Source organism: Nilaparvata lugens, chromosome 6 (genome assembly GCF_014356525.2).
Source record: "Nilaparvata lugens isolate BPH chromosome 6, ASM1435652v1, whole genome shotgun sequence".
NCBI lineage: Eukaryota > Metazoa > Arthropoda > Insecta > Hemiptera > Delphacidae > Nilaparvata > Nilaparvata lugens.
Window position 1 is genome coordinate 35,610,906 of NC_052509.1, and position 22,365 is coordinate 35,633,270.

The following is a 22,365-nucleotide window of genomic DNA, read 5'->3' on the forward strand; positions in this document are numbered from 1 at the left end:
GTCTTTGCCAAGAACGCTTTCGTTGCCTAGACAATCATTAACAGGAACAACACAGAATCTTTGATTGATGGGAAGCATTGATGCTACTCACGAGGAATGCTAACAGTTAATTGACTATTATAAGAAACGTGATGATTTCTCCACTGGAGCGCACTTGGCTAAAAATAGGCTATCAGTTCCCTGTTTTTTGCGAGTTGCATGTGAGATATAACGGGGATAATACTACGTGATTGTTTGATTGTTGAATGAATTACCTGGGACTTCACGCGCTCTATCCCTGAGGAACTTGCGATTGTTGTGCAGGCCGAGGAAGCGACTGACATCCAGTTCGTACATGTCGTAGGACGTGAATCCGTTCACAATGCGTTCGGCCGTCGCTTCCCCCACTCCTCCTGCCGCCGATATACCCACAGTCTTCATACCAGCTGCCACATAATAGTTCTTAATCTGAAAATAGTCAGTACAAAAATGTGATATTCTCAAAAATGATACTATTGGACTAGAACTGAAAATTAATTAATTGATTTTCTCCCCTTAAGGCTGTGCAAAAGACTAAAAAAACTCTTTACTGGTGATAGTTTTCGAAGTTTTTGAATTTGTATACTATCAAGCTATCAGAATAAAAAAGTAATTATCGAATAAAACATTTCTGAGAAAACCTTTTTATTTTGATTGCTTGATAGAATACAAATCAAAATCTTTTAAAAATATCACCAGTAAAAAGTTTTTTTAGTCTGTTGCACAGCCTTAAAAATTGAGAAAAGTACCATTTTTGAGGTTTATTTTTGTAATCTATTGTGTAATTCATAATGATGAAATTGAACGCAATATAAAACCTTCTCCTGCTTCAATAGTTTTATTTATACTCAACTGTAATGTTAAAATCCAAGGCATCATTGTCAGTTTACGTTGAGTAAAAACATACATCTGACATCGATGCCATGAACACTGAAATATTGTGCAAATTGAACTATCTCAAGCTGAAAACACAAAATATAGATTCTAATTTCCAGTAGTTCAAAGTCCATCCAGTAAAGTAAGCTGAGACTTGAGTGTGTTTGAAGTAGAAGTTGAAGTCAAAGTTTAAAACAATCAAGTTTGGAATCAAATAAAATCCTCATTTACCTCTGAAGCTTCCCCCAATATCCATTTGCAGTCAGGAGAGAACGCTTCTGGACCGTTACATAGTTTATGTAAGGCAGCATTCTCCAGCATAGGCACCCTGTGTAATAGCTGCTGCAGTAGTACATGAAAATGATCCCAGTCTTCCGGTAGAACTCTTTCTACTGGAGATCCTGGAAAAATATCATTTTTTTAAATGTTGTACCTTACTTGAATACATACAAATCAACTCACTAATAATTTTATAACTTACTTTCTTATGTAGTGTATATAAGCAAGATATTTTCCAGCTTACAATATTTTAATAAGCCAGTATGAAATCATAATTTTAGTTATTGAATAAAACTCACTCGGCAATCTGCCATCTTCGTAAGCTGGCTTAGCGACGGGTTCGAAACCACCCGCCTGAATACACCCATCTCGCTCCCTGAAGTAAATATGTCCATCTTGATCCCGAACAACTGTAGAAAATACATCATATTCGATAAGAAAATATTTATATTGAGTGCATCAAAACTGCTAATAATTAAATATCACATGTAATTGTTTTCGGATCACATAGAATAAAAATATAGAAACAAGTTCATAAAAATAGTTTTAACTGTACATTCTATTTTTATTACTTTCCTTGCCCTATTACCTACCATAGGTAAGGAAAGTATAGCTTTCCGAAAAAATTAAGGTACCCCAATTTATAAATCTCTATATGTTTCAAGATCCCCTGAGTCCTAAAACATGATTTTTGGGTGTTGTTGCGCGCGCGTGTGTGTGTGTTTTTATACAATTCTCTTCAAATTTATACCTTCTTTATTCTTTTCAAATTTTTTTCTTTAATTGGATAGCTATTTATAAACCCTATCAACTGCTAACATAAGTTTAATCTCTGAGAAAATTGCAGGAGCTCCAAAATATTCTTGGGAAAAATATATTTTGTTAATTTTCTATCACGATTTTCTCGAAAATGACTTGACCCATTTTTTTCAAATTCATACACCGTCTAGTTATTTATCAGCTATATCAACTGGCATGAGTCTCCTTCTTGGGAAACTAACAGGGGGTCCACCCCATCCTTGAGAAATGGACTATGTAACCTCCTTCTCGTGCATGAGGTAGTAGTCCAGGCAATGAATACTCAAAAAAGGGTATAAAGGAAAATGTTTGGAAGACAAATTTTGACCCCACAGTTCTGCTGAAGGTAGTAAGGAGGTAAACATATCAAAAGTCCCCATCACTACCCCCTGTGCTGAGGGGGTGGGGGTGGTATAAAGGTACCATTTTTTGTTTATCACATAAAACTCAAAAACTATGTATCTTAAGGACTTGACTGTCATATAACAAATTAAAGCTTACATAATTTTCTACGATAGTCAACCTATAACTTTTCTTATATCTCCTCTAGTTTTCGAGATATCCGCTCTTGAAAGTGTGACATTTTTGAAAAAGCAAGTATGCCACCAATTTCTTCTAGTTTTGCTCTCATAACTTTTTAAAAATCGATGGAAAAATTCCATATTGATTATGAGCTCAAAGAGCATTGAACTCACCTCAATTTGATGCATAATTTCACACTTTTACAAATTTCCCTACACCTTTTGCAGCATCTTTAGAGTTGAATGAGAAATCTCCATTTTTGCAACAATAGACCAATTGGAAAAGGAATTTGGAGGGAATGTTTTTTTACCAAAATGTTCAACTATGCAGCATTGTTGAGACTAGTTAGGAGGAGAACATATCAAAAGTCCCCATTCCTAACTCATGTGCTAAGGGGATGAGGGTGGTTTAAAAGTTGCATTTTTCAGCGTTTTGCTTCCACGCTCATATCTTGAGAACAATACATTCAACCGACATAACTAACTTATTCAAAAATGAAGCTTGATAGATTCTCTACACTTTTGGGTTCAGTGGAATTTTGTGATATTCCCAATAGTTCCCGAGATATTCGCTCTTGAAGGTGTGCAATTGTAAAAATAAAAGGTTTTTATGCAATGTTTTGCTCTTTCAGGGCTTACAACTCTCCAACAATGCATCGTAAAAATAATTACTCATCGTAGGTTTGTAGAGCATTGAATTCTCTTTGAAATGATGTATTATTTCACTATTCCAAGTTTTCCTTTCATTGTTATAGCAGCTTCTATGTAGGAGTGAAATTTTCATTGCTGCAATAGTTTCAACTCAGCGGTTCCACACCTTCAACAGAGGGGATAAAGATGCGCACTTTTGCTATTTTCACCTACTAACTAGTCCAAATCAAGCTGCAAAGTCAAAAATTGTGTCACAGATACCACATTCAAATGTCATTGTCAATAGATCAATTGTTTAAAACATTCCCTCCAAATTCCTTGGTCAATTGGTCTATTGTTGCAAAAATGAAGATTTCACACTCAACACTAAAGCTGCTGCAAAAGGTGTAGGGAAATTCGTAAAGTGTGAAGTTATACATCAAATTGAAGAGAATTCAATGCTCTATCAGCTCATATTCAATATATATTTTTCCTATCGATTTTTAAAAAGTTATGAGAGCAGAAATAGAAAAAGAATTGGAGGCAAACGGTTTTTTCAAAAATGTCACACATTCAAGAGCGGATATCTCGAAAACTAGAGGAGATTGAAAAAAAGCTGTAGATGAATATTTAGGAAATTATGTAAGCTTTAATTTGTTATATGACAGTCACGAAACAAAGTTTTTTACTTTCCTTGCCCTATTACCATAGGTAAGAAAAGTATTGCTTTCCGGAAAAAATAAGTTACCCCAATTTCTAAATTACTATACGTTTCAAGGTCCCCTGAGTACAAAAAAGTGGTTTTTGGGTATTGGTCTGTATGTTTGTATGTGTGTGTGTGTGTGTATGAGTGTATGTGCGTCTGTGTACACGATATCTCATCTTCCAATTAACGGAATGACTTGAAATTTGGAACTTGAGGTCCTTAAAATATAAGGATCCGACACGAACAATTTCAATCAAATGCAATTCAAGATGGCGGCTAAAATGGCGAAAATGTTGTCAATAACAGGGTTTATCGCGATTTTCTCGAAAACGGCTACAGCGATTTTGATTAAATTTATACCTAGAATAGTCATTGATGAGCTCTAACAACTGTCACCAGTCCAAAATTGCAGGAGCTCCGTAATATTCTTGAGAAAAATGACAAATAATTACTAAAAAACCATGTTTTTCACGACAAACACACACACACACACACATACACACACACAGACCAACACCCAAAAATCATGTTTTGGACTCAGGGGGCCTTGAAACGTATAGAAAACTTGAAATTAGGGTACCTTAATTTTTTTTGAAAGCAATACTTTCCTTACCTATGGTAATAGGGCAAGGAAAGTAGAAAACAGATGAATAGGAAGAAGGCTTTTTAGCCCAGTCAACGAAGTGTTATAGAGGGAAAAGTTTGGAAGACGATTTTTAGGGTAGTGATGAGGTAAACATATCAAAAGTACCCACCCCTACCCACTGTGCTAAGGGGATGGGGGTGGTTCAAAGGTACCATTTTTTGTTTTTTCGCATATAACTCGAACATTATGCATTTTACAGACATGAATATTTCATAGGAAATTAAAGCTTACATAATTTCCTACAATATTGATCTCACAACTTTTTCTATATCTCTTTCACTTTTCGAGATATCCGCTCTAAAAGATGTGGTTTAAAAGTTGCACTTTTCAATATTTTGCTTACACGCTCATATCTTGAGGAGCATAAGTTCAACCAGAATGACTAACTATTCAGAAATGAAGTTTTATAAATTCTCTACAATATTTGTTCTGTGGTGATTTGTGATATCTCCTAAAGTTTTCGAGATATACTCTCTTAATAGTGTAAAATTGTTAAAATAACAGCTTTTTATCCTATTTTTCGATGTTTCAGGGCCTACAACTCTCCAACAATGCATCGTAAAAATGAATGCTCACTGTAGATTTGTGGAGTTTCGTTTTCTCTTCAATTTGATATATTATTTTACTACTTGATGTTTTCCTTCTATTGTTATAGCAGATTCAATGTGGGGGGGGGGGTGAAATTTTAATTTGTAAAAATTGATCACTTGACAATGAAATATGAGTCTGAAACATCTAGTACACAATTTTTGACTTTGTAGCTTAATGAAGACTAGTTGAGAGGTAAACATAGCAAAAATACGCATCTCTAGCCCGTCTATTGAAGGTGTGGAACTGCCAAGTTGACACTTGTTGCAGAGTTGAAATTTTCACCCCCCACATTGAATCTGCTATAATAATAGAAGGAAAACATTAAGTAGGGGAGTAATACATCAAATTGAAGAGAAATCAAAGCTCTAGAAATCTACAGTGAGCATTCATTTTTACGATGCATTGTTGGAGAGTTGTAGGCCCTGTAACATCAAATAATAGGATTAAAAGCTGCTATTTCAACAATTTTACACTATTAAGAGAGTATATCTCGAAAACTTTAGGAGATATCACAAATCACCACAGAACAAATATTGTAGAGAATTTATGAAACTTCAATTCTAAATGGTTAGTCATTCTGGTTGAACGTATTCTTCTCAAGATATGAGCGTGTAAGCAAAACATTGAAAAATGCAACTTTTAAACCACCCTCATCCCTTTAGCACAAGGGATAGGGATGAGGACTTTTGATATGTTCACCCCCTAACTGATCTCAACAAAGCTGCAAAGTCAAAAATTGTGTTCAAAACATTCTCTCCAAATTCCTTTGTCAATTGGTCTATTTTTGCATAACTGAAGATATCACACTCAACACTGTAGCTGCTGCAACAGTCGTGGGGTTGTGCGTAAACTTGTGAAATTATACATCAAATTGAAGAGAATTTGATGTTCCATAAGCTCATGATCAGCATGGATTTCTCCCATCGATATTCAAAAAGTTATAAGAGCAAAAATAGCAAAATATTGAAGGAAAATGTGTTTTTTTTTCAAAAATGTCACATCTTTTAGAGCGGATATCTCGAAAAGTGAAAGAGATATAGAAAAAGTTGTGAGATCAATATTGTAGGAAATTATGTAAGCTTTAATTTCCTATGAAATATTCATGTCTGTAAATTATTTGCGAGAGACCAAAAAATGGTACCTTTGAATCATCCCCACCCCCTTAGCACAGGGATTAGGGGTGGGGACTTTTGATATGTTTACCTCCTCACTACCCTAAACAGAACTGCCGGGTCAAAAATTATCTTCCAAACTTTTCCCTCTATACCCTTTTTTGAGCATTCATTTGCCTGGACTATTTATAGTATAGATAGAAAGGTGTAAGATGCGAGTTTGGTAAAATGTTCGATTTATTTCATATATAACTTTGTTTTTTTTTCAAATGATCGTGTTTCATTGTAAAAATCAATTGAGATGAGAATTTGAATTATTATTTCATTTGAGGTATTTCTACCATTTACTGTATGAATAAAAGACGTGTATACTAATAGTGAAGGATTTTACTGCAAGTTATTATTGTATAATAATTTGTTATCGCTATTCTATGATATTAGGAGTCTGGCTGCAATTTATGACGTACCATGTCTAATGATTTTTCATCACTCATTCTCATCCTCTATACTCTACGCATGAATAATAATTAACAGGAGTTACTGTCGTTCAACAGTTTCTGTGAAACTTTATAAATGATAGAACAATAAAGCTATAAAATAGTTAATTTACGAGATAGAAGAAAAATTCAAGCTGCTATAGAGTTCGGGGACCAAGTACAATCACATAGTATTTTCAAAAATTCCTAATTTTAGGCTTTTTATTTGCAAGTATACTGTGATGAGACACCACCTGCGTGATAACAAAACCTGCAACACTACTTGTCCTTACAGAACCTTATCTATCAAAACGTCTCCCTTTTATACCTTTATTGACATTCACTCTCAATTTACCTCTTTCTCTAATAATTGGCAGCCATACTGAAAATATTCTATTGTTGTAATGGATAATAGCAGATGAGATTTAGCAGATGCTTTGTGTAAATCGATGTTTTATTTATAATTCACACCCTGCCATGTATTATTCTTGAGAACTTGTGAAATTCACGAGAATAGTAATTGGTAAGCTTTGTGAAGTTCTGGAGAGCAGTAGGCTTATTTTATTATGTTCTACCATAGAAAAAGGTAACGTTATTGAGTTAATTATCATTAGTTTATTTTATGTACAATCGCATTATTGGTCTCTTAGTCCAGGCGCTGGCTTACATTGAGCATACATGAGAGAGGCAGAGAATTTGACTTCGGATTATTGTAAGGGGGTCTTTACTGTATATGAAACTCGATGTCGTCACGTCCCAGGGTGGTTGACTGATTGGGGGGAGGGGGGTAAGTTGTAAAAAACACGCGCTTACAAAATCGCCTGTCCTGCAGTTACTATTCATGGTACAGCTTTGATTTTTTTCCCAATATTATGTACACATAATATTTTCCGCTTTCAATGTGGTCCTCTACATTTTTGCGATAAACCGCATAGTTTTTCCTTGAAAAAAAAAATATCTCGAAAATGTATTTTTTTATTATGGACTTTTTGTTATCTCTCGAATATTCAAGTCGTTAGCTGACTTAGAGGAAAAGGTTCCCAATAAACGTTGTAGGCCGTTTCTTCCTGAGTCCAATGATATCTATATATATAAATATATAGTTTGGGAGTTACGACCATAGATGCGGCGGTGGGAGAGGCATAAGTAGCACTGTTACGCTGTGGCGCGGTCCTCCCCCATGATTAATGCACGTAGTGGCCTGTCTATCGCATCGCTCCTATTAGTCTATGCATTCAAATTATGTATTTCAGGAATATATTATTTGTTTAACTCACTCCATTACTTGACTTTCGCAATTCCAAAGTGATCATTGAAGTAAATCGAATAATTATTCTTTCTTCATGAAAATGTTAAGATTTTTATCGACTGATAAAAACATATAGGAATCCTAACAAGATGGTTTATCATTACAATGTAATCATAAATAATGATAGTGAGATAAAGTTTGTAATTTTGACCATAATTTGTATATTATGATGAGAATTATCAATTATTGAGGCTTAAGAGTTAAAAAATCGTGTCCAGCGACCGAAAATACATAAGATAGCGTTCCTGAAATACATAATTTGAATGCATAGACTAGTAGGAGCGATTCGATAGACAGGCCATACGCGCATTAAGGCTGTTCAAAGGCTAAAAATAAACTTTCTACTCGTAATATTTTTCAAAGTTTTTCGATTTGTATATTATCAACCTATCAAAATGAAAAAGGTTTTACAGGAATTTTTTTTCCGATCATTACTTTTTGAGATGTGAGCGCCTAAAGATTACATTTTTGGGACAGAACATTTCGAATTCGGTAAAATATATAAATCCATAGAATATTTTCGTGTTTTTTTAGAAGGAGATGTCCGCTTTGTGAATAATACCAGATAGTCCAGGCGCTGGCTTACATTGAGCATACATGAGAGAGGCAGAGAATTTGACTTCGGATTATTGTAAGGGGGTCTTTACTGTTTATGAAACTCGATGTCGTCACGTCCCAGGGTGGTTGACAGATTGTGGGGAGGGGGGGGGTAAGTTGTAAAAAACGCGCGCTTATAAAATCGCCTGTCCTGCAGTTACTATTCATAGTACAGCTTTGATTTTTTTTTCTCAATATTATGTACACATAACTGGCTTTCAATGTGGTCCTCTACATTTTTGCGATAGACCGCATAGTTTTTCTGTAAAAAAATAAAATATCTCGAAAAATGTATTTTTTTATTATAGACTTTTTGTTATTTCTCGAATATTCAAGTCGTTAGCTGACTTAGAGGAAAAGGTTCCCAATAAACGTTGTAGGCCGTTTCTTCCTGAATCCAATGATCATTGGATTCAGGAAGAAACGGCCTACAACGTTTATTGGGAACCTTTTCCTCTAAGTCAGCTAACGACTTGAATATTCGAGAAATAACAAAAAGTCTATAATAAAAAAATACATTTTTCGAGATATTTTATTTTTTTACAGAAAAACTATGCGGTCTATCGCAAAAATGTAGAGGACCACATTGAAAGCCAGTTATGTGTACATAATATTGAGAAAAAAAAATCAAAGCTGTACTATGAATAGTAACTGCAGGACAGGCGATTTTATAAGCGCGCGTTTTTTACAACTTACCCCCCCCCTCCCCACAATCTGTCAACCACCCTGGGACGTGACGACATCGAGTTTCATAAACAGTAAAGACCCCCTTACAATAATCCGAAGTCAAATTCTCTGCCTCTCTCATGTATGCTCAATGTAAGCCAGCGCCTGGACTATCTGGTATTATTCACAAAGCGGACATCTCCTTCTAAAAAAACACGAAAATATTCTATGAAATAATAATTATTTAACGAAAATCCCAATTAAATGCTGTAAATCACCCCGAAGACTTCTGCTACTGCAAATATTGACAACAGGGTTATTTAATTGGGATTCTCGTTTAATAATTATTATTTATTCATTTGCATTTGAACAAATGCAACTTCCAACTTTTTCCTCAGACTCATTATATTCATAAGTAGAATATTGATAGTTTTATTTCCTATATTACAATTCAAGTTTCAATTCTATCATTTGGGATTCTTCAATTTCCGATCTTTTGCGACAAAATAGTAATTTCGACCAAATGGGAATCGGTCATTTGGCATGCCACTAAACTTGAACTTTCCCAAATGGTCGAATCCCAAATGATCGAAAAGTTTTAATAGTAATCCCATTTGGCCGAAAATCTCAACTGTCGCAAAAGGTCGAAGATTTGATTTTCCCATCTGACCGATTCTCAAACAGTCGAATCCCATTTGATAGAAAAATTTTGTAGTTCGTCGCAAATGATCGAATCTCATCGGCTAGATGGGATTCGACCATATGGGAAAGTATACTTTCGGGATATATATATTCCCAAAAGTATACCTTTTGGGATTCGACTATTTGCGACAAATTACAAAACTCTCCTACCTAATAAGATTCGACCATTTGCGACGAACTACAACATTTTTCTATGAAATGGGATTTGACTGTTTGAGAATCGGTCAGATGGGAAAATCAAATCTTCGACCTTTTGCGACAGCTGAGATTTTCGGCCAAATGGGATTACTATTAAAACTTTTCGATCATTTGGGATTCGACCATTTGGGAAAGTACAAGTTTCAATTCTACCATTTGGGATTCTTCAATTTTCGATCTTTTGCGACAAAATAATAATTTCGACCAAATGGGAATCGGACATTTGGCATGCCACCCATAATCGTTCCTTAGAAGACCTATACAAATAATTATCACTCCCTATCATTGAGGAACTGGAAAATGTTGGAAAAAAATTATTCACCTCATGAAAGAGGTACGTTAATATTGCATTCATTAATTATTGAAGAATGAAAGACTAATTTTTTTTTTTTTAATTTAACTTAGCTTATATTTATCCTAAAATGGAATTCTGTGTAATTCATCGTACATCGCATATTTCCTGGACCATCTATTGACAATCAACAACAATTAAAACATTAAATCCATCTTTGAAACACTGATTTAGGTAACCTATCGTTTTTTTTCTAATTCAAAACTTTACTGATAGATATTACTACCAATTGATTGAGAAGAATATGTTTTCGGAATAATAAATGCTGCATTTTTTGGGTCATTTTTTTCAATCTCCGATTGGTCATAAATAAAAGACGAATGTATACAAAAGAATAATTTTTCACCAAACGTTACTTATACTTATGTTTATTCTTCAACATAATTGCCGTGAAGGTTGAGGCACTTTTCATACCAGTGGACTAGCCTACCAAGACCCTCTTCATAAAATGCTGCCGCCAAATGAGTTAAAGTGGGCTATGACGTTGTTTTGGAGCTCTTAGTTAGTATGGAAGCTCTGCCCTCAAAGTCATGTCTTGAGCTTGAAGAAAAGGTATGAGTTACTAGTGGCCAAGACAGGTTGACTGAGTGGGTGATCGAAATCATCCCATTTGATTTGCGGGAGAAGCTGTATGGTTGCCTCAGCACTTTGATTCCGAGTTGTCATGTACAACTGATGTCATGTACAAAAATAAAAAAATCATGAGTAATTCCCGGTTCTCTGGAATAAAATTTCAAATTTTCCAGGTAGAGTATCCGCGATACTTTAGGATCAAAATACATTCGTAAAGAATTTATTATGGAAATCTTCCATGACGAATTGCGAATAGCATATTTAAATTTCCAAATATATTGATAATTTTGACATGACAAGAATATCGATGTTTTTAGATATTTTTTAGGATAGGAAATTCAAATACATTGCCAATTATTATTGCTAGCCATCAAGTATTTTTTTTATGTGTGTTTATTGTTACTGTACACTTTTTTACTAAATTAACTGAAATTTATGAAAAATTCATGAGTAATTGGAAAAATTCATAAGGAATTCACGGTATTTTTCCCGGTTAGTAAAATCATGAGGAATTCAAGATTCTCCCGGTTTTCCCGGTAGTAGGCCACCCAGCATGTATCATGGCGATTTCGGAGGTCATTTCAACTTATGTCTTCCATTTTCCAAGACCATTCCGCACAAAAACATCACTCATAATGTGTACTGCGTGAACATGAATAATTTTTTGTTAAATTTATGCTGAACTATTGCATTTTGCTAGCAAAAACTAATAACGCTACGTCATACTATGAACAAAACTATAACTAACACTTGGCGGTCAAGTAAGGCGGCCATGTTTGTGGGTCTGTAATTTGACAATAATTGACGATCCGGCCGCACCGATCATAGGGCGATTGGTGAAATTTATAAGCTATTCAGCTCTGTGAATGTTGCCCCCCTACCGTTTGCCTGAGTCTTATGATATGAGAATGAAAGTAGAAAAAAAATGACTCTCGTTGTTTTGCTAGAAAAAGAAACGTGAAAGCTGGTGCAATAAGTTGAACTAACCGGGTGTCATGGGATCGAGACCGGGTATGTTCTTGGTGTGCAGATAGTAGTGTTCGACAGCATGCAGCGGCACCTTGACAAAGGGCTCACTGAGCTTGCCGATGCTTCGAGCCCAGAAACCGCCGCAGTTGACGAATGCCTGGCACTGAACAGCTCCCAGTGACGTCTGCACCCCTGTCACCCGCCCCCCTTCACCACCACCACCGCCCCCGCTCACAACCTGCTGCACGCCGCAGTACTCGAACACGCGCACACCTGCCCACAGCCACAAACAAACATTTAATATCTTCTTATATATATATATATATATATATATATATATATATATATATATATATATATATATAAAAGCGAAATGGCACTCACTCACTCGCAGAACTAACAATCTACCGGACCAAAAACGTTGAAATTTGATAGGTATGTTCAAATGGCCCTTTAGAGGCGCACTAAGAAATCTTTTGGCAATATTTCAACTCTAATGCCCCGTTTCACCAACCTTGGTCAAGGCATTCGAACATGGTTAAAGTCTATCAGCCGATTAAATCAGAGATAATTCGTTCCACCAACACCAGTTACGTTTGACCACGGTCAATCCGTTGGTTAAGTTTGACTGCCGCCTAACGGGCGATCAAATTATTTGAACACGGTCAAAAGACTGGTTCGATCAATTTCCTTGCTTGTTTCTTTGTGGGTTATGTTTTTGACGCAATGAAAAATTTCTAAGTTTTCAGTGCGATTGATTTAGTTGTAGTAAGTTATTTATAAGGTTCGTTCTCGGAATCTTTTAATTAGTAAATTATTATAGTATAGAAAATAAAGGAGGATTTTGAAAAGGATTTGCTTTACTCTTTTATTACACAGTAGGCCTAAGTTATTCAATTCTTACATCAACAAATGTATCTCATTAGAATTGGAATGTTCTTTTCTTCATAAAAAATTGATGGTGATTTGTAAATATCTTTATACGAGAGTATTCAATTCATATTTGAAATATTATTATAAATTATTATAGATGTGTGACTATACAAAACGTCTGTGCCAGGGGCGTATATAAGAAGGGAACTTAGGGGGCCCGCCCCGAAATAATGAATATGAAGAAAAATAAGTACATTAATTACAGAAAAATACAGTAATCTGAATTTTTGACGGCATGACGGTAAAGTAAAAAGGGCATTCAACGCAAATTACCCTCTGACTGATATTAAACTGACAGCAAAACTGATATTGAGTATCATGGAGTGTTACTATATTTACTATATTACAGAATTTAATTTGGATTTTCGTTTAATAATAATAATTAATTCATTAGCATTTGAAAAATCGCAATATCTCAGTAATTGCTATCCATGAAACTCAGATGTAGCCAATAGCAAGCCAGCAAACATGTTGGCCAACTTCAGAAAAGTACAGCTACAAGAGTTGACCATGTTCAAATTTGACCGACGGAGTTTTGATCAATCCCGAGGTTGGTGGAACAGTTGTATTATTGAATGAGTGATCAAATTTTGACCATGGTCTAATTGACCATGGCTAGGCTATATTTGATCGAGGTTGGTGAAACCGGGCATAAGGGTGGTTTTTAAGGATTTAAAGTTCATCTTTTAGCATGTATATTCTTCTTATTCTCTTAATTATAATTAAAAAATTTCAATACCATATGTTAATATAGAACTATAATCTAGAGAGAGTACCTCTTCGAAACAGTTGTTAACTAGTGACTAAATTAATAATTATGTCAGGTTGGCATTAAGTTGAGTTGACTTTGTTAGGTTGGCACCAAGTTGAAGATTGAAATGCATTTATCGCGGAAAAATTGATTGGGCACTGCTACTTCAGAGCTGTTCATGGGAATATTATATTACTAGCTCGCTTCGCTCGCCATATCCGTTTAGCCAGACGATTAGTCTGGACCCCCGACTGGATCGTCCTATCAATGATAAAAATGCTCAAATGAAAAATGCAGGCGAGCGAAGCGAGCCTGCTGATCTCATCCTTGGACGATCCAGTCGGAGGTCCAGGGGGCGGAGCCCCCTGGCTAGACGGATATGGCAAGCGAAGCGAGCCTGACGGCTAGTCCAATATATATATATAACAAAAATAATAGATAATATCAGATGTAAAACTTTTAAATAAACGCATCATATGAAACAAATTGCAGGTCAATTATAGTTAACGGAGTATATATGATTTAAAATAGAATATATTTATGTAGGATATCTTACATTTCAAAATAAGACTCTCCCAACTCACTTTATGAACTTCTGTTTATTTTCGTTTTACAACTTTCTTTTTCGCACAACATAATTCTTTGAGCCCATTCCAATGACTGAATGTTTATTTTTGGTGAGTTTGTTATTTTAATTAATAACATTTTAAACACATGTTAAGATCATCTTTGGGATGGTAACTTTCAAAATGTAATATTTCCTACTCTTAAACTTGAAATTCGTAAATGGAACATAAAATTACAATTGAAAAACTATATGACCTCAAATTTAAAAATTGAATATAAAAGAATGATTGCGACAGTCTACAATATTTCCATTTATTTTTTCAAAATTTATTCGTTTTATTTATTTTATTCCCTCATTTCATTATTTTTTACAATAAAGCACATTAAAATTCAAAAAGTGAATGAACTTAAATTATTGATAACTCGTATGAGTAAGATGACTGATAAACTGGGTGACTGAATGAACTTAAAATTCTGCTGATGCAATCTACCTAGTTTTTAGAATTACTGAAACAAGCTACTGCAGAAATGTTGGACAGTAAGGCAGCGCGGGTTTTTTTTAAAGCTGAAAACTAAATAAATAGGACTATTAGAATAAGACTGAAAAGGGCTTTGTTTTTCAGCTTAACTGATTCAGTTTCATTCAATTGTGTACTGATCCGTTATACTAGTGAGGCCCGGTTGCGCAAAAGCAAAAATTAAATTTTAATCGTGATTAATTTCCCGAGATCCAATCAGAGAAGGCTTTTCAAAAAGAAGCCTTCTCTGATTGGTTCTTGTAAAACTAATCACGATAAAAATTCAACCGGCACCAAGACTGTTAGTTCAATCTTCTAGTTCAGTTAATACGTCTTTCAGAGTCTGGATCAATTCGACTGATAATACAAATCATATGAGGAAAATCAATTTAATTATAAATTAATATCATCTATATATATATATATATATATATATATTATATATATATATATATATATATGAATGTGTGTTTGTTTGTTCCCTATAGACTTGAAAACTACTAGACAGAACGGCATGAAACTTTGGGAATATGTTGTGTGAATATTGGGATGGTTTCTGACCAGAAATTTTAAAAGGGGGGCTAATAATAACTAGTAGTTCTGCGAACAGTAGACCTCGCTCATGAATACAACTTTCAATCTAATAAGAAGGGCCAGTACAGTAAGTACAGTATATTGTGAAGATTTAGCCATGTCATCTATTATTTTCTCCATTGAAAGTGCTAGAGACACTGTTTGCAGGGACACCGGACTTATCAAGGAGGCACCTTTATATCGTCTCCATATTTACAATTCAACATATATTACAACTTTTCCAATAATTAGTTATAAGACATCGGTCAACTGACGGAAAAATGGAATATGCAGTAGGCAATTTAGATTATGAATCGTCTCCCAGACGATGGTGAGATGGAAAATGATTCTAAATAAGATGAGTTTGTTGGTGACATTGACTGGAGGTTGATAATGATGTTTTTCATGAAAAGTGGATTCAATGTTATGGCTTGTTATGCCTATGCAGAATGTTAATGCTCACAAATCGGTTTCCGATCTCTTACCTAAAGGAAAACAAAAGACTTGACACTGTAGAGCGACACAAAAATGCACAAAAAAATGCATACAATACCGGTACAATAATTATTGTACCTGATAAACTGAAAATTCAGTTAAAAAGTAACTGAAATAATAACTGACAGTTATGAATAAAAGAAGTTGGAGATTAAAGAAATGTTTATGATGTTAAATTTTGTCTACAACTAAAATAGTTGTTGATTTATTAGTTGATTAATTTTTATAATTTTAATTGTCCACAATTAAAATAGTTGAGTTATCTGTAACATAGATAATAATAGTTATTCATGTATTAATATTGAAGATTTTTTAAAAATAATTTATCAATTTAATTTAATAAATCAATTTAATCTATACTTATAAAATTCTTATCTCACTGACTCACTGAACACGATTTCTGGAAAACTACAGGATGGATTGCAACAAAACTTGGAAACTTGGAAAACTTCCTCATACGTCCTAGGTGCTCACAAAGAAATCTTCTGGCAATATTTCAACTCCAAGGGTGGTTTTTAAGGGTGTAAAGTTTGTCTTTTAGCATGTATAATCCTTCTTCTCCCAATCTCTTAATTATAATTGAAATGTCCATATCATATGTTACTATAGAACTATACGGTAATCTAGAGAGAGTACCTCTTCAAAACAGTTGTTGACTACTGGCAACTAAATTAATAGTTTTGTCAGGTTGGCATTAAGTTGAGATGACTTCATTAGGTAGGCACCAAGTTGAACTAATTAAAATGCATCTATCGAGAACAAATTGATTGGGCACGCTGCTTCAATCGGAGCTATACATTGGAGTATAGATAATATTTATTTTTCATAAAACAAACTTTTATGACTTGAGTTGCTTCAATCAAAGAGAAGCAATAGCATAAGTAGATATCCCATGGTATAAGGCGTTTATGTCGCAACTTTTATGTTATCTCAAGCCGATAGTTCATGTATTTCTTTCCCGTGAAGCTTTATGACGCTGTTAGTCTCTCATATTGTGCTGTTCATACACTCTTACCCGGTCAAAACAGTAAATATCGACAATAATCGGCTTGAGATAACAGTAAAAGCTGCGACATAACCGCCCATGGGATATCTACTTACGCTATTGTTTCTCTATGCTTCAATCAATTCATCCTATTCTATCAAGACTAATTTTGTTTGTATATCCGACATCGCAAAAACTGCTCAAACAGTTTCGATTGAATTTTAATAATTCAGTATGATATATGGAGGGTATTTTTAAAACTTCAGAAGTGTCCGTTGTGGAATCTATTTGCAATGAATGAGGAAATTCGGCCAAAATATAACTTGGGCGAAAGAAAGGGGTTATTTATTGAAACGGCCAAATAGCTGTTGTTGCTTTTCCTAATGTAAAAATATTTTCCATAGAAGTAAGGCGCTTTTCCCATGAATCAATTATTCCCAAACATTGATTGTTTGTTCTAAAAATATTAGAGAATATGCATAATAGTTAGATGATTGTCAGTATTCCTCATTAAAAGAGTCAATGCTCCCCATTCAAACAATGCTGACACATTGATGTGAATCTTACTATAATTTGATTACTTTAGATCAGATGAAGATAATGATGTTGATGATTGCTACTGTTTCAATTTCAATCATGTTTGACATTTTTGCTTTTGATGCCAGCTGTTATTATCATGTGAAATAAGCTCTCATTGAATGAAATCATAATCATTGAAGTCAATAAATTATACTAAGGAAGCAATTTCTGTTTGAATATGTGTGTTTGTGGATATGTATGTATGTCGGATGGATCTTGAAACGGCTCTAACGATTTTTATTAAATCAAGAATATAGTGGGTTTGCGACAAAAAACATTATTTTGGAACAGGTCTCAACTCTGGGAAAGTTTGCTGAAGTTCCTTGAGAGAGGATTATTGATCCCTCAAGTAGCAGCTGATCAGAAAAAAGTTTCCATAATCTGTTGAAAACGTGAGAGAGTTTGTGCAAATGAAAAAGATTACAATAGCTGTAGTTGAGTCAACAAATTTGGCGACCTAATTAATTTGAAACATTACAGTATTGGAACTACATTTATATTACAGAACATCTGGAAGAATAGATTCAGAAAGTGACCGGATTATAGCAAAAGAAATTTAGAATCGATCTCTCCAAACATATATGATAGTTGAATGTAATGTTTATTGTGAGGTGATAGAAATGCGACTAATTTCTTCAGCTTCTGTTGTATTGGTTCCTCTGTTGCTCTATTTTTGTACGCAGCCATGGCCTTGAGAGAACCAGTTGCACTGTCTGTTAATTCATTATCCGGACTAAATACCACGAGAGCCAATGAGAGAAGCCATCTATTAAAAAAACCCTGCTCTGATTAATTCTCATGAAATTCAATAGTGATTGAAATTGAATAGACTTTTGTGCTACTGGGCCTGTTATTTTCATGTTTCAATATCAGCTAAAAAATAAATCGAAAAAAAACATAATATTCCATCAGCTGCTCCTACTTCCTTTCATGATGTCATTAGATGACACAAGACAAACCTATTGATATTGATAGATCACAATACTAAAGTTGTCAATCCTATTATATTAAGAGAGCAATTTCTGTATAATATGGTTATGTATGTCCAACGGATCTTGTAAACAGCTCTAACGATTTTCATGAAATTTGAGACTTAGTAGGTGTAAAATCTGACAAAGCATTTATTGGAATGGGTCCACTTCGATACTCGTTCCGTTATTCCTTTGTCGTTATTTTGTCCGTTTACACTGTCCGGTGACGTCACAGTCACGGTTACACTGGCATAGTTCATATTCAAGATTGTGTTTTCTAATATTATTCGTCGTTTCAATTTTAATATTTTTATTATTAAATTTCTGGTATTTTATTTCGTCCTTTAGGCATCTTACTTTCAAGATAATTGCTACTTTTTCATCAAATTGTCACGAACGTTAGCTTACGTGTCAGGCATTTCCATCTTGTACTTTTGTTGGTCAAGCGTTGGCTTGGCTTCTCGTCTTTTGATCATGTCTCGTCGGTGAGTGCACATCGTTTCTGGTTTACTTTTTCTTCATCCAAATTCATCAACTGTGATTCAACTATTTATCAATTTCTTCATGTATTTACGCTGATAGACTTTGTCAAAGTTCCATAGTGTCGTGTTGGCGTCTCTCGCCATTTTTCTAACAACATGGCTTCACCACTTGAAACTCAGACTTTCAATTTCATCATCTCTACCGTTTGGAAATCGATCTGAAAATTCCACAACTTGAAATTCGGATTATTTGTTTGGAGTTCTACATGTTCCTGTTCACATTCCCATTGGGGGAATTGTCTGCTGTGTTTGATGCTTCCATTTCGCAATCGCGTGGTCATCATTGGAGCTTGCTGCTCCTTGGAGTCCTCTGGCTTCACTTCCTGGATTTCGGATCTCTTGAACTTCTTCATGGTCCTGTTCACATTCTTGCTGGGAGAACTGCCTACCGTCTCAGATGATTCCTGTGGCCATCGTGTCATCACTTGCTGAACGTGCTGTTCCCTGGGGTACCGTGGATTCCCAGCCTGTCTGCCTGGTCGCATCTCTTTCTTCAAAATTTAACTCAGGTTACGTGAATCTTTTTATTCAATTTTCATTTTTACTCATGTATTGCATAATTGTTCATGAAACAATTAACAGCGTGTCGAAACTGGACCACGTTGTTCTCTATTTCAAATTTATTTCTTTCTTCAAAATTTAACTCAGGTTACGTGAATCTTTTTATTCAATTTTCATTTTTACTCATGTATTGCATAATTGTTCATGAAACAATTAACAGCGTGTCGAAACTGGACCACGTTGTTCTCTATTTCAAATTTATTTGTATTCAAGCAATTCAATGTTCATTCATATTATTTTTGTAGCTATTATTCAGCTTTTACGGCAATTAAAAACATTTAATTGTCCGTACTTATTCGGCAATCGAGCCTATGTAAATGAATTCAATATGTTACAGTGTATGTCTCATTGAGAGCACTGTCCTACAATATTTCAAGGTTATAATAATTGTATTATTGATCATCTTATTGTTTTCAATTATCAGTTGGCTTATTTGTGAAGCATTTCAATTTCTAACCTCAAATTAATATTCTCATATCTGAATTATTGTATTGATGTCTAACTTGACATTCAAACTTCTGAAGGCCCATGTCGCCTCTTATTAATGCACTCAACATTAATAATTGTTTCATTGTATTTGATAGCTACCCTTGGTTTACAAGCGTTTTCATTAAAGGCCCATGTCGCCTCTATTAATGCACTCAACATTAATAATTGTTTCATTGTATTTGATAGCTACCCTTGGCTTACAAGCGTTTTCATTGAAGGCCCATGTCGCCTCTATTAATGCACTCAACATTAATAATTGTTTCATTGAATTTGATAGCTACCCTTGGCTTACAAGCGTTTTCATTGAAGGCCCATGTCGCCTCTATTAATGCACTCAACATTAATAATTGTTTCATTGTATTTGATAGCTACCCTTGGCTTACAAGCGTTATCTTAAGGCCACCGACGCCTATTTCAATGTGTATGACATTGATTTTGGAACTTACTCATGTTAATGTCGACCAAGGCATTTTCATTTCTGAACTTACTTATTTGTATTGATGTCGAACAAGACATTTTCATATTTGAAATTACTTGTATTAATATTGAATAAGATATTCAATTTTATATCAATGTGGAATGCATTGATATCTGAACTTACTTGTATTAATGTCGACCGAGACATTCAATTACTCTAAGGTTATTTGTACTAGTGTCAATCAAGACATTCAACTATTTCAATATATAGAGCATTGTTATTTCTGATTTACTTGTGTTAATGTCATTCAAGACATGCAATTTATTTCAATGTGTAATAGAGAGGAAATCCTATTGATGAAAAAGTGATGGTGATTTTAACAATGGCTGATGCCTCAGCATTTTAGCGTCTGGCATTAGCAACAGCGCAAGACAGTGTCTCTGTCTAACTCAAGTAGAATTAGTACTCTCTTTCTCTCTCTTGACAGTGGCATGATTTTTATTCTAGTGGGAAAACTTTTCCCAGGCTAGAGAAATATTAGCTCATTGCTAATAGAATTTTAAAAAACGGCGCAGTAGCCGAGGGACAGTGTTAGCGAGCGTATCCAGCCTGGACGGGTTCCACTGGACTATCCGTACAGCATAATGGTGTTTTCAGTTCTTTTTCTATTGATGGCGATTGGTGAGTGAAAAACTCGAACATTTTCCTATTATCGAATTCAGTCCAAAATTAGTTGTTTTTAACTGCAGGCAGACTAGGGCGGGCTCCCTTTGGTTTTGTTTAACAAATAACAAGAATTTTGAATAATTATTCTGTTAGCTTCTAATGGAAAGAGAAAGAGAGTAAATGACCTGTGGATATTGTTATCTGGATTAGATTATAGAACGATTTTTAAATTTTTTATCAATTTATTCAATTTTAGATTTTTTCTTTGACTTTTGACAATTTAATTTCGATTTTACATTGAACCTATATTGGAGAGTTTATATGTTATCTGTTTAGGCTATTGAACAATTTTAATTTTGTAATCATTAATTCGATCTTAGTTTTTGTCTTTGAGTTGGTTAATTTAATTTCTAACTTCATTTGAATCCTTATTGGAGAATTTATAATTTGAATCTTTTATTGTGTAATTTTAGTTTATTTTCGATTTTAGTTTTTGTCTTTGAGTTGGTTAATTTAATTTCTAACTTCATTTGAATCCTTATTGGAGAATTTATAATTTGAATCTTTTATTGTGTAATTTTAGTTTATTGCCTTTTTTGATATTCCCTGAAGTTAGTAGGGTAATTTTGTCGATTCTGGGACAATGATTGACAGCTTATAGTTCTGTTCTTTAATCCGAGTAACCAATTATTATTGAATGAGAATACGGTGTTAGTTATAGATTTTGATATTCATTGAAGTTAGTAGAATAATTTTGTCGATTCTGGGACGATGATTGACAGCTTATAGTTCTGTTCTTTAATCCGAGTAACCAACTATTATTGAATGAGAATACGGTGTTAGTTATAGATTTTTGATATTCATTGAAGTTAGTAGAATAGTCCTGTAGATTCTGGGACAAGTATTTACCACTGACAGAATTGTTCTCTTATTTTAATCAACCAAATCTTGTGAACGAAAATATTGTGCTCATTATAGATTTCTGATATTCATCAAGATTAGTAGTATAAATTTTGGAGTTTCAGAACCTGTAGTAATTATATTCTGTTGAGATAGTTTTATTCTTGCAGTTAGTAATAAGAGAATTTGGCAAGGCCACCCTTGTGCCCTGAAGGAGAAGGGCGTAGAATATAAGCATTTGTCGGACATCTTTGTTTTTCTGCCGCACCACCCCAACCCCTAGTTCGGTTACATAATTTGGTGTCAGGTGGGGTGGCTGCAACAATGCCAACGAATCCGCCAGGAACGCCAACAAACTCGGCAGATGCGCCAACAAATGCAGACGAGGTACAGGAGCT

At 34.5% G+C, this 22,365-nt stretch overlaps 1 protein-coding gene across 2 annotated transcripts in view; it reads right to left on the reverse strand.

Moving 5' to 3' along the window:
- LOC111056780 (pyruvate dehydrogenase phosphatase regulatory subunit, mitochondrial) overlaps positions 1-22,365 on the reverse strand; it is a 110,369-nt gene that overhangs the window by 66,715 nt on the left and 21,289 nt on the right. The window contains exons 4-7 of one of the 2 annotated variants that reach the window (XM_039430701.1): positions 12,038-12,292; positions 1,473-1,583; positions 1,126-1,295; positions 255-447 (exon numbers count right to left, since the gene is read on the reverse strand). In XM_039430701.1, coding sequence (XP_039286635.1) covers positions 255-447; positions 1,126-1,295; positions 1,473-1,583; positions 12,038-12,292 — 729 coding nt within the window. The remainder of the gene's footprint in view (positions 1-254; positions 448-1,125; positions 1,296-1,472; positions 1,584-12,037; positions 12,293-22,365) is intronic. The other variant, XM_039430702.1, reaches the window with a different exon arrangement.